Here is a 14,422-nt window from a genome sequence, read left to right as displayed (position 1 = left end):
AGCTTGAGGCAATTGATGTGCCAATCAAGCTCATGACCCTCCCATTCCCCTTGAGCTTTTTGGCCATCCAGGACTGCTCCCCAGCCCATCAGGGAGGCATCCGTCGGTAACAGTCTGCGATGACACGGTGCCCCTAGAGTGGGACCCAATGCAAGGAACCGGGGTCTGAGCCACAGAGATAGTGTACGATGCCCACGGCGCGTCACTTTTATTTGCCTTCGAGGATTGGCTCTTGGATGAAATCCTCTGGCTTTTAGCCACAACTGAAACGTTCTCATGTGCAACAGCCCCAAAGGAATCATAATGGATGCTGAAGCCATGAAACCTAACATCTTTTGATACTGACGAACAGTGCGATCTTGGCCTAGCCCGACCTTGCTCATGGTCTGCCAAATGGTCTTGATTCGAGCGGGAGACAGTTCTAAGTTGTTCTCTGGGCCGGACAAAGAACACTTTTCTCAGTGTTGAGTCTCAACCCCAGAGAAACTAGATGAGCTAACACGATGTCTCTGTGTTGTAGCGTCATCTCTTGCGATTGTGCTAGTAGTGCAGTTGGAATCAGCTTCCAGAAGAGATCAGATGTGCTAAAACACTGGTCACATTTAAATCTAGACTCAAAACCCATCTGTTTAGCTGTGCATTAATTGAATGAGCACTGTGCAATGTCCGAACTGATTGCACTATATTTTCACAGTTTTTTTTTAATTTTTTTTATGTCAAATAATTTTCTAACTGTTTTTAAATGTTTTAATCATTTTAAAAGTTTTAAAATTGCTTGTTTTATTTTTGTTATTATTTTTCTTCATGATTATTTTACTTTCTTTTATCTAAAGCACTTTGAATTACCATTGTGTACGAAATGTGCTAAATAAATAAACTTGCCTTGCCTTGCCTTGCCTAGTATCAGCCAGTCGTCGATATAATTCAAAATGCGAATGCCCTGTAGTCGAAATGGAGCCAGCGCTGAATCCATGCATTTTGTGTACATATGGGGTGATAAGGCTAGGCCGAATGGAAGAACCCAAAATTGGTATGCTTCACCCCCGAAAGCGAACCTCAGGAATTTTCTGTGTTGTGGCAAAATTTCTATATGAAAATATGCGTCCTTCAGATCGATCGTGATGAACCAATCGCAATGCCGAATTTGCGACACTACCATCTTGATGGTTAACATCTAGAACTTGAGCGCTTTGTACGGTTTAAGCCTCGAAGATCCAAGATTGGACGCACTCCCCACCCTTTTTGGGAACCAGGAAGTATCTGCTGTAATAGCCCGACTCTTTCTGTGGAAGAGGAACATGTTCTATGGCCTCTTTGCCCAGAAGAGTTCGTAGCTCTTGAGACAGTACCTGTACCTGGAGACCACACCGTTGAAACTTGGAGGATGATGAATAAATTGGATCCTGTATCCTATCCGTACTGTGCTCAATACCCACGCAGAAATGCCCGGCAGAAGTTTCCATGCTGCCAGACTCTCTGAGAGTGGTACCAATTTTAACACTTCCTTTTGAGGGGATGTTAGATGTTCCGTGTCCTGAATGACGGCAGGAAACACTGGAACATCTAATATCTCGCTGGAAACCACCGCCTCCCGAAGCACAAGAAGTGGCGGGGATGGAGGGTTTTGTGAGGGTAACGGGGCGGGGCGAAAAGCTCTCTAGCGAGCCCCACCCCGTGAGGGACTACCACCACCAGCACGGGCACCAGAGCATCAGGACTTCCTCTTCTTATTAATGATAGTCCTGAGGTCTGGCTTGGGAGGTTGCTGAGCACGGCAAACCTGTCCCCAATCCCTACAAGGGGGAGCATGGTCCGCCACGCTCTGCTTAACCTCCCTGGTTTTTGAAGGACCGGGGTGAGGCTGGGTGGCTGATGGCCCCTCCCCTTGAGTGCGGCGAGGAAGGAACTGAACGAATGCTTCTTCATGTTTCTTTACTTCCTTAAACCTGTTGACAACCGTATTAACCGAATCGCCAAACAGGCCAGATGGATAGATAGGAGAGTCTAAAAGGCACAAACGTTCCTTCTCTTTAATGCCCTTCAAATTAAGCCACAGATGCCTCTCCGTGCTGACTAAAGCTGACATAGATCGTCCAATTGCTTGGTCGCACAGAGAGACAAATCTGTGGCCCGACGAAACTCAGCGAACGCTTCCTAGTCGATTGTACTTCCCACACTCAAGTCCTTCAACAGGTCAGCCTGGTATGCCTGTAACACTGCCATAGTGTGCAGCGCAGCACCAGCCTGAACTGCAGCTTGGTAAGCTTTACCCACTAACAATGATATTATTTTACAAGGTTTAGAGGGGAAAGTAGGTTTCTTAATCAAGGATGCAGATTCTGCCAAAAGATAGCTCGCAAGCATCTCTTCAACCCGAGGCATCTCCGAATACCCCCACGACTTTGCATCCACGATAGTTGAAAAAGTCAACGTCGAGGGCACAAAGATGCAAGAAGTATACGGTTTGCTCCATGACTTTGACAGCTCATCATCATGGAGAAACACACACATAAAAAACATTACTCCATTCTTTGCATCTGCAGAAAGTGTCTGTTACACATCCTGTCTGAAATCAATATTTAGTCAGACTACTTGTTACATGGATGTATTTTCCCTTTGTACTTTCAATATTTTCTTATTGTCTAGAATATATTGAAGATAACAACCTGACACAGAAGCTTTTTTAGGTAAATTGCATTGCAAGTAATAATAATAATAATAATAATACCTCTTCCACTGAAATTATTATATGTTGAATGATTATCAGCTAGTAATTGTATGAGCAAATTTCTGTATTGTCATATTGTGCTTGTTTTATTGTTTGGCGATTGTCTCATACAGCGTCTCTCTCTCTCTCTCTCTCTCTCTCTCTCTCTCTCTCTCTCTCTCTCTCTCTCTGTGTTTAGCTCTAACTGTGTTTTATTTAAGTGTAATCATATTAAACATTTTTGCAAAAGTCAATTAGTTTTGACCAACAATTCAGTGAAGTGACAGACAAATATTTATCTGTCCCTCACATTAGGCTTTCACACTGAGAGTTGGAATATATAAATGACAACATTTATTGTAATAAATGTTTAACATTTTTGCCATTTTCAGAACTTAACAACTATGAATGTGCACAGTATTGAATTTGTATCTGACTCTATGATACCAGCAAATCCAGGAAAAAATAGTAGTTTTAACTAAAGAGCTTTAGATCGGTCCATTCAGATTTTATTATTATTATTTTTTTCAAAGGCATTGAATTTTACATGAAAATGAAGAGACAGTGCTTTCACCCATCTGTATGTAGATCAGTGTTATTTTTTTTATACTGGTAAAAACATCAGAGTCATCTTCTGTAAAGTGTTTCATTGATTACTTGTCATGCATACTAATCATTAATTTATAAATCCATATTTATTAAATAAATCATGTTTCAACACAGGAAATCTTAAGTATTGGTGGATCATGCATTCACTCCTATTATGGTTGAGTTAGCTGCCACATTCAGTGGCAGTTGTGATTTCTCACATCAAAGTAAAAAAAAAATGTGAAAAGATTAATTTAATTATTGTGCAAATGCTTTTGTATAAAGTGCACTCAAGTTTCATAAGTTTATTAGTTCCTTGTCATTAGTTTCTGAGCAGAATTGGCTTATGAATTAGAATTTGCTTCTTATCATGTAATCAAATGCTTAATGTGTGTGACCTTGTGATCAGGATGTTAACAGGGATCTTTAATTTTGTGGTTGGATCAATTTCAACTGTATTTAGTTTAGTTTGCACTATGTCATGTTTCACATGAATAGCACTGTTAATTTAGTCTCAGAATTACAGAAGTTGAGATGTGAGATTTTGCCAAAATGTCTAGATAGTGTATAGATAATATACTCGTGTAAGTAACACTGACCTGCACATTTAGGGTTTTTGTCCCCCTACTACTAAAAACATTACAGAGACAAACTTGTGGGCAAGTACAAATTTATAAAATATTTGTTATAATATGAAACTTAAAACACTCCAAATACTTTTGCTTCTTGTTCAGTTTATTTATTTGAAATAAGGTGATAGATTTTATTTCAATGATTTGATTTCACTATAAATTGTAAAATGGAAGTTATCTTATAGTGCTTTGACTAGGGATAAAATGAATCATTTTTGCTGACAGCTGAAACTTGACAGCGGATTTAAAAGAATGCTCTGCGTGGGATTGGAAACTAAACTCAGAACATTCTCCATCAGATCTTGCTTGTCCTATATTGTATTATGCTTTTACAAATGTGAATCTCTGTACAAAACACTTTATAAGTTAAGTTCTTTTGCATCTTAACAGGATCTTGCTTGAATTCTGGTACAGTTCAGTGTCATCACTATGATATACTAACATTTTGATTTCAAAATAATATTATTACTATTTATGTTTTCATATCACAACACTTGCCATGAAGAAAAGGAACAATACTCAAATGCTGCTTTGTGGTTTTCTGATGTCAGAATAAAGAGTGTGTGCTCAGTGTAAACGATCCTCTTTCATTTGTGCAGTTACACTAGGCAGTTTTTGGTTGTGTCTACGTTCTCCTTTTCTCAGTCAATAAAGAAGAAATGTAGTGCTCTGTAAACATAAGATTGGCACAATGCACTCTACGTAGCTTTTTCCAGACTTCGGACATGCATTTCAATCATCCTTAAAAAATCCAAAAGACAGTTTTAGTAATGACAGATATAAGTGATTTCGAAAATGCTAATTTTTGATGCGAAGCAAAATAATTCAGATATTTCTTAAACCGCTACTTGGAAATAACATCTAGAATGCCACTTGAAGTCAAACTTCTGACCTTTGAACTCGGGGCAGATCGATCAACCCTGACTTCAGTGAGATGCATCATTTGACATCACTTCATCCAACGATCACTTGAACTGCTACATGACAAACTTCAAAACATTACACATTAAGTTTATGTAATGATGCCTTCATTTTTGCTTTTCGTCAGCTGTGTTCAAAATGAACTGCAGCATTCTATGTCATTTTTATTTATTTATTTTATCTTTATTTTTGTTGTTGTTGCCATAATTAGCATGGTGACATCATGAGGTCGATATGTTAATGTGACGTGTGATTAACTAGAAATTCACTGATGCTCCCTATGTGCCTACTTATACCAGTTTTGTGTTGTAACCCTGAAAGATCAGCTGACCTGTATCAACTGAACATGAACAGCTAAATTAATTAAACTTGAGGTGATCCTCATTAATCCCATTTGATTCTTCTTCATTCCCTCGCTCCTCCATCATCTAGTCCATTACCTGGAAAGCAATTAAAATCTGCAATTTTGAATGATATCGATTCCGTAAACGCACTGTGATGATGAGGCAATTAACAAGTAGAGATGAGTAGAGTTTCAGCGAGAGGTGAATCATGTTGAAACCTTTTTGTTGTTGTTAAAACTGGCCACGAGGTGGTGCTACATGTGTGGGGTGTTTGCTTATATAGCGTCTCAAAAACTGCAGTTGGAACAAAATAAATATGTTGAGTATTTAAATTTGTTGACTTTGCCCAACATACTAAAATTAGTAAACAAAAGGTATCAAATTGACTTAATATAAATTAAGCAATAATTTTAAGGATGATGTTAGGAACCATGAACTATAAATTTAGTAAATGTACCTTGACACTGACTTATAGGCAAATAATAATATTGAATATCAACAATTAATAATAAGAATGAAAAAAAAAAATCAGTTTCAGGACTGTTTCACAAAGTTATCAGTTTACTTATGTGTCTTAAAGATGAAAATTACTATTATACAGCTGAGAAAGACAAGCTGGATCACATGAACAATTAATAAATACTTTGTAGTTTAACATTATTATTAATATTTTTATTATTATTAAGTGGACAAAATCCCTAACTGGAGGGCAGGGATGTCCAAGTTATAAATCCTGGTGATAGCGACGACCGGCCGGAGGCCGCACAGATATCACAAATCAAAATCCTGCTGAACCAGGCCCAGGAGGAGGCTATTCCCCTGGTTGAGTTAGCCCTTTCTCCTATAGGAAACTGTAAACCTGCTGAGGCATAAGCCAAGGCTATACCATCTACTATCCAGTGAGAGAGGCTATGATTTGCAGCGATGGCTGTCACGTATAAAGTACTTTGGACATGGAAGGGGTGCACCCCTCATCCAGCAGCTCATGCAGAAAGGTTACACTGACAACACATTACAAGAAGAGGGATCCTCATTCTGTTTTGCACACAAATCAGAAAATACTGATCATTTAATGGTGTGGAGGCGTCTTGTAGACAAGGCATCTAAGCCGGCAAATCTATGCCAAAAAAAAAAACAGTGCACCAGTTATATTTATGCTCACAGTAAATTGCTTCCGAGAAAGGATATAGATCCAACATGAGGAAACGGGAGCCTGTTAGCTCTATTTAAACACTCGCGCAGGCAAGCCCTCGCAGGTGAGGATGCACGATCATCCCTCTCATTCTAGCGCTCCTTATTTTTTTCACTTACTTGGTTTTTATTTGCACGAACACTATTATGTCATGGGGCAGGACTTGATGTTTTAATTGTAATCTCAAATGACATTGGTTAATTCCGCTTTTCCAGAAGTCAGCTGTGATTGGACGCCTGTGAAAAGGTGATCCATAAGTCACATGTGACCTGAGACATGGCTTTATCAATGGACCAGATTTTTATATATAAATATAACATGGCTATTTTAATGAAAATGAATTGCATGCTTTGTCAATAGAATAGATCTTTAGCAGAAAGTTTATTAACAGAAACTCTTCCATTACCTAGTGACTGCAATCCTGTGATGTTACTAAGATAAAACACCACATAAACCCTTTTTATGGATTGTTATGACATGTTTGCATGGTTATTAACTTGGTAAATCTACCAAAATTGTTATATTTGAATTGTTTATAGAACACAATGCTTTGGCTAATATTAACTTTGCAAAATACGTACAATGTGTCGAAACTCTTCCTTAGTGCATAGAAGCTTGGCCTGAAATGCACCATTAGTCCAGGAGGCCGTGGGCAGGCTCTTCTGGAGCCAAGCATTTGTCAGAACATGGATCACCTCAATGTCCATGCTGGGCCATGTTGGTTGTGTGGGAGGGAGGGTGTCAGGATCTTTACCGGAACAAACCCACTCCTCTGCATCTGAAGTTGTCAATAACATGGAGTCATCTGTGACAACTTCCTCCTCAGAAACACAGAAGGAAATCAAGCTGCTCGCAATCTATGCACTGAAGGAGACAAATCTTGATGATATGACACTCAGAGCCGACACACAGTGGGTACGGAAAATATTCAGACCCCCTTAAAATTTTCACTCTTTGTCATATTGCAGCCATTTTCTAAAATTATTTAAGTTCATTTTTTCCTCATTAATGCACACACAGCACCCCATATTGACAGAAAAACACAGAATTGTTGACACTTTTGCACACTTATTAAAAAAGAAAAACTGAAATATCGCATGGTCCTATGTATTCAGACCCTTTGCTCAGTATTTAGTAGAAGCGCCCTTTTGATCTAATACAGCCATGAGTCTTTTGGGGAAAGATGCAACAAGTTCTTCACACCTGGATTTGGGGATCCTCAGCCATTCCTCCTTTCAGATCCTCTCCAGTTCTGTCAGGTTGGATGGTAAACATTGGTGGACAGCCATTTTCAGGTCTCTCTCCCAATTGATGCACAATTGGGTTTAAGTCAGGGCTCTGGGCCATTCAAGAACAGTCACAGAGTTGTTGTGAAGCCACTCCTTTGTTATTTTAGCTGTGTGCTTAGGGTCATTGTCTTGTTGGAAGGTGAACCTTCGGCCCAACTGAGGTCCTGAGCTCTCTGGAGAAGGTTTTCATCCAGGATATCCCTGTACTTGACCGCATTCATCTTTCCCTCGAGGGTCGTCCTGTCCCTGCAGCTGAAAAACACCCCCACAGCATGATGCCACCACCACCATGCTTCACTGTTGGGACTGTATTGAACAGGTGATGACCTTAGAATTACCGCTTAGAATTAAGGCCAAATAGTTATATCTTGGTCTCATCAGACCAGATAATCTTCCAGGTGTTTTTTTAGCAAACTCCATGTGGGCTTTCATGTGTCTTGCACTGAGGAGAGGCTTCCGTCGGGCCACTCTGCCATAAAGCCCCGACTGGTGGAAGGCTGCAATGATGGTTGACTTTCTACAACTTTCTCCCACCTCCCGACTGCATCTCTGGAGCTCAGCCACAGTGATATTTGGGTTCTTCTTTACCTCTCTCACCAAGGCTCTTCTCCCCCGATAGCTCAGTTTGGCCGGACAACCAGCTTTAGGAAGGGTTCTGGTTGTCCCAAACGTCTTCCATTTAAGGTTTATGGAGGCCACTGTGCTCTTAGGAACCGTAAGTGCAGCAGAAATGTTTTTGTAACCTTGGCCAGATCTGTGCCTTGCCACAATTATGTCTCTGAGCTCTTCAGGCAGTTCCTTTGACCTCATGATTCTCATTTGATCTGACATGCAATGTGAGCTGTAATTTCTTATATAGACAGGTGTATCGCTGTCCTAATCAAGTCCAATCAGTATAATCAGACACAGCTGGACTCAAATTAAGGTGTAGAACCATCTCAAGGATGATCAGAAGAAATGGACAGCACCTGATTTAAATATATAAGTGTCACAGCAAAGGGTCTGAATACTTAGGACCATGTGATATTTCAGTTTTTCTTTTTTAATAAATCTGTAAAAATGTCAACAATTCTGTGTTTTTCTGTCAATATGGGGTGCTGTGTGTACATTAATGAGGAAAAATTAACTTAAATAATTTTACCAAATGGCTGCAATATAGCAGAGTGAAACATTTAAGGGGGTCTGAATACTTTCCGTACCCACTGTATATAGCAGCCAGCTCCACTATGTTTGGTGGGTTGAAGCATCATTTGTTTGTTCAGCTCCATGAACATTAACAAATAAGGCTTCAATATTCAGAACAAATCCTATTTCATGTCTTCTTCTTTAAGTGTTTTTTGTTTAAATGTATTCTACATTTTTATTGCAAACTTTACTGACTTGCATCCAAGTAGATATTATTGTACAGTTCTAGCTGGATGAACAAGTTGAATTTGCCAGAATGACTTGCCAGAGACTTTGTTGGGATCATCAGTACAAATGTGTTGAAAACTAGGTTCTCGGGGTAAAGATGCAGGTACTCAGTGTAACCACTGTGTATTTTGTTACTTGAATTACATCCAAAGACATAATTAAATCCTGCTGAAAAATGAAATCACCATTTTCAAAAGCTGGTCAGCAGAAGGAGGCATGAAGTGCGGTGACTTTGGTTTTCAAAAATCACAATGGACCAACACCAGCAGATGACATTGAACCCAAATCATCACAGACTGTGGAAACTTAACACTGGACTTCAAGCTACTTGGGCTATGAGCTTCTCCACCCTTCCTCCAGACTCTAGGACCTTGGATTCCAAATTAAATACAAAACTTGCTCTCATCTGAAAAGAGGACTTTGTACAACTGGGCAACGGTCCAGTTCTTCTTCACCTTAGCCCAGGTAAGACGCCCCTGGTTCAGCAAATTCCTTGACACGTCTGTGTGTGGTGGCTCTTGATGCCTTGACCCCAGCCTCAGTCCATTCCTTGTGAAGTTCACTCAAATTCTTGAATCAATTTCGCTTGACAATCCTCATAAGACTTCTCTCAGTTGATTGTGCATCTTGTTCTTCCACACTTTTTCCTTCAACTCAACTTTCTGTTGATGCTTGGATACAGCACTCTGTGAATAGCCAGCTTCTTTGGCAATGAATGTTTGTGGCTTACCCTCCTTGTGAAGGGTGTCTGATGGTCTTCTGGACAATGTCTTCCCCATGATTGTGTAGACTAGTGAACCAAACTGAGTGACCATTTTGAAGGCTCAGGAAATTTTTGCAGGTGTTTTGAGTTGATTAGCTGATTGATATGTCACCATATTCTAATTTTTTAAGATGTGAATTGGTGGGTTTTTGTTAAATGTGAGCCAAAAATCATCACACTTAAAAGAACCAAAGACTTAAACTACTTCAGTCTATGAGTCTTTTACTGATTAAATAAATAAGGATGATACAGATTAATCACACCAGGGTAAGCTTACCTACATTTTGTGTCTAGAGGTTTATAGCAAACATTGATGTCAAAATTCTGCAGTACTGGAATCACAGAATGACAAACAGGTACTAATAAACTATTTAAATGAATTTTAAAGACTCACACACACGCACACAAATAAACTCTATTATCTTTGACCAGCATAGGTCATTTGCTTATGTTTGCTTTGTATCCTTGTTATATCCCGTGAAGCTGGTTCTTTCATAATTTGGCCCTTCACTCAAGTGCTCGGTTCATGCATGTACATGTCAGCGGTTCATCAGTCTTCGGTCCGAGTTTCTTCCGTTTAGAGACTGTTGGAGGATCTGGAGCTCTGACTTAGTTCATTCATCAAAGGTTCAGATACAGCGGTATTTCGGCTCAGTCAGAGTGACTGTTGGATGTCTAAAAGTGAGTTTTGATTGAGTAACCTTTAGATCTGTGCTGCTTGAGCTGCAAACTGTTCCAGACGGTTCAGTCCGACTTGGTAAACCATTTCTTTCAATAAAAAGAATCACTTAAAAATAATGATTTGTTCATGAACCGGACATCACTCCGCACCATTTGCCTGAAGCTCTGTATTACAATTAATTTTAAATAATGTTCAGTCTCTTGCACAGATGATTGTTTCTCTTCATAAGATCGATGTATCATCAGAAGCCATGGGTATTCATTTTGTGTTTCATGATATACTTTATTATTATTATTATTATTATTGTTATTATTGTTATTATTTTCAAAACCGGTAATTGCTGACTTGCAAGGCGCACGGTTTCAGCTAAAAACCTTCCTTAATATTCTACTAAAAAAATACATAAATAAATAAATTCATGTACATCTTAATCTACAGTTAATCTACAGGAAATTTGAATTTTTGGGTGAACTATCCCTTTAAGATGCTCACTACTCTGTCATTAAAATATAAGTTTAATTTCATTTCATTTGACAAAATGCATTTGGATTCAGAACACAAAATTTGAGGTAGCCTATGCTTACATAATACACTTATATAATAAATATAAATTACAATTTGTTTGTGTGCATATGTATGTGTATTTATATAAATACATTTTATTCATTTAAATTGTCATTTGAAAGAGCTAAAATAATTGATAAATGTTTGTTGCAATATGATCTGTTGCCTAACACAACTTTTTCTGCACCTTAAGAGCTTTAGGATAAATTTGCAACCCTGTTAATTTATGGTTTCCCTTCGTCTATTTTTAAAGCCATGGAATAGTATTCATCAAACGGACTCCAATCATCTGAGCATACCTTTTGTCAAAACGAGTGGGAATGTGTTTTTATAGCTACATACATAGCATACATTGTACATTTCTTATGTTGCTCACTGTAAACATCCAAATGTTTTTTTTTTTGATTCAGACACATGCAATACAACATACAATGCTGTAGTAATTTATTAATGAAGAAAGCAAAGATAAAGAATAGGATGAGGGTGTTTAGGGGGTAAATACAAAATCCCCTGGAGGAAGGCTAAAGGTGCATAAGTAAATTGAAAAGTAATTTAAAAAGTGCAATAATAGTAATGCTCAGAAAACAGTAGTATCAGAGGATCGGTGGACTGTGATGTACGTCATTTAATTTCACTTAATCTGGAAATGAAATCATAAAAAAATAATAATAATCATTAAGCCTGCATACACATATTACATATATATACATGCATATTTCTACACGACACATCTCTCTTTTTTATTACTCACCTGCATAAACCTCAACTTCACACAGAGTGAGATATTCATTGCGTCCAGGCACAATAAGGTTGACGTATCTCCCGCTAACAGACTTAAACTCAAATGTTTTTGTGTCTCCGAGTGGGATGGGTCCAACAGTCGCAACCCTGTGAAGAGACACAGAAACAGAGAAAAAGAGAGGAGCACATCAGATATACTTCTGTCAAAGGCAAGTTTGTATTAAAATGATTTATTCAAAGTAATATTTATCTTACTAATTTTCTCAATTTGTTTGTATCAGTGTTAAGAGACAGAGACAGCACTTACAGCTGATTATTGTTGCCGTTATTCTCCAGGCTGTTGCCGATACAGATCTGAACACCCTCGATCCTCTTTTCACAGCAGTCTCCACGATTAGTGATGCTAACCCTGGTTACCCTGTAGACGTCCAGCAGGTCAACTCTCCACCAGGGGTCTCTGTCCCCGTTAGTCACGCTGCATGACCCGGACGCGTGAATTGACTGCCTTTTACCATCGATAGCATTTTGAGCAACTCCTAATCCACTGTTTGTAGTGGACTGAACAGCTTTGCCTCCAAGAGCAAGATTCCCTGTTTAACATAAAATAATTATGTTAAGAATGATTTTATAGAAAAGAACTGAAGGAAAATGTGCAAGTTTGTTTGATTTTTCAAAAATGTTACTTTGCTGGCTCTATTGCCTGAGCTACGGCTGTTTTTTTATATACATATATATATATCATTATAATATATGATATATAAGTTTTATATCATTTTGAAGGCATTTAGGTATTTTAATGTATAATGTGAATAAGAGAACTCATTTTTGAAAATGTGCTCATTCCGACTAATTTGGCCAGCACAGGTCTCATATATGTGTTACTGACAACATTCAAAGAAATGAAGAGCACTCACTTGGACCACAAGTGTACAATGGTTTGTCCTTTTCTGTTAATAAATTACGCACATTAGTCAGTACATAAACAAATTCTATCACAGAATTGTCTTCTCTCTCTGTTCCTCACCTGCAAACACCTCGACTTCACAGAGAGTAAGGATTTCATCGTTCCCAGGTAAAAATATGTTGACATATCGTCCGTTAACAGGCTCAAACGTAAACGTTACTGTGCCATTAGGAACAGTAAGAACAGTTGCAGCCCTAGAAATACATAAAGAACAGTGTTAAAGTGGAAACCAGACGCCTCTAAACACATGCCTAAAAAATCAATTCAACTGTACTGAAATAAAAAGACTATTCTTAAATGATTGTTCACGTTTTATATCACACTGCTATAATAAACAGTGGTCTAAACTAATAAATGTCTAATCACAAAAAAGTTAAAGTAAAATTGACACTCAATGACAGCGGCTCACTGAGTGGTTGGTTTATGGAGGAGGTACAATTTTGCCTCCCGTTTTGTTAGACAAAACATAAATATCGCAAGAGGATTAAACATTTGAAACATTTCTTACAGCTCGTTGTTGTTTCCGTTGTTCTCCAGACTGTTACCAATGCGAATCTGAGCTCCTCTGATTCGCTCTTTGCAACAGTCTCCACGATTAGTGATGGAAACATTGCTTATACTGTAGACGTTTCCAAGGTCAGCTCTCCACCATGGGTTAAACTCAGCTTTAGTGAGGGTGCATGAGCCCTTCCCGTAATTTGAGTCTCTGTTTCCATCTACTGCGTGTTCAGCAGCTCCCTGTGGGTTTCCTAAGGAGGACTGCACCACCCTGGCATTAAGAGCAAGATTTCCTGCACAGTCAATGAAAAAAAGATTTTTTTCAATGACCATTAAATTTTAATAATTTATTCTGATTGATATTTAATATGAAGACAAACAATGATTACAGATTTTTAAATCAGTTTTACTAATATTTTTTTCTAAACATACCTTTCAAATTAGCAACACACAGCCCAGTAAAAAGTGTTAGTAACAAAATCACACGTATGGCCATCCTGATTAAGAAAACACATTACATCATCTCAGCATATGAAGGAATAATTTATCGTTCTCATTTACACAAAGAAATTGCATATAGCCCATTGGATAGTTTGATCTAATAAAACATTTAGTTTTGTGATAGGAAACATCCAACAATGATTAAAGAATAGTAGCACAGCTACTTCAAGTATTTTTCAACAAAGAGCTTTGTTACAACTGTGATCAGTTGACAGTTTTGTGAAAAGAGTTTTGCTAATTTATTATATTTTTTTCTTAATACTGTCATCATTTCTTTTTTTCATTCCAATTATTATTTGACCTGCTGTAGAGAGTGCATAAACATTTCTCTCACCTGGAATCCATCAATACATCAACCTCACAGAAGACCTTCACAATTCAGCAGTTATCTGCTTTTAAAGAAAATAATACATTTTATATTGTACATTTTAGTTTCTAAACAATTGTTAGATTTATAATTTATCCAATATTTTATTCACATGAGGAATATTATGCCCTCACAAAAAATTACAAACCATAAAATGTGCTATTTTAGATATTACAATTAATACACACCAGCAGTCTATGAAGAGTGGCTAGTTGAATAAGATTGTGCTCAGAAATTATGTTTATTTATTGGTGAA

At 38.0% G+C, this 14,422-nt stretch overlaps 1 protein-coding gene across 1 annotated transcript in view; it reads right to left on the bottom strand.

Moving 5' to 3' along the window:
* Positions 1-14,159, bottom strand: part of LOC132100117 (uncharacterized) — a 65,965-nt gene extending 51,806 nt beyond the window's left edge. The window contains exons 1-6 of the mRNA XM_059505795.1: positions 14,134-14,159; positions 13,731-13,795; positions 13,309-13,591; positions 12,861-12,994; positions 12,144-12,426; positions 11,847-11,983 (exon numbers count right to left, since the gene is read on the bottom strand). Of these exons, the coding sequence (XP_059361778.1) occupies positions 11,847-11,983; positions 12,144-12,426; positions 12,861-12,994; positions 13,309-13,591; positions 13,731-13,795; positions 14,134-14,144 (913 nt within the window). The 5' untranslated portion in view covers positions 14,145-14,159. The remainder of the gene's footprint in view (positions 1-11,846; positions 11,984-12,143; positions 12,427-12,860; positions 12,995-13,308; positions 13,592-13,730; positions 13,796-14,133) is intronic.
* Between the last annotated feature and the right edge of the window lie 263 nt (positions 14,160-14,422).

This window comes from Carassius carassius, chromosome 2 (assembly GCF_963082965.1).
Source record: "Carassius carassius chromosome 2, fCarCar2.1, whole genome shotgun sequence".
Lineage (NCBI taxonomy): Eukaryota > Metazoa > Chordata > Actinopteri > Cypriniformes > Cyprinidae > Carassius > Carassius carassius.
The sequence above is the reverse complement of the archived record's forward strand: the minus strand, read 5'-3'. Positions and strand labels throughout refer to the sequence as shown.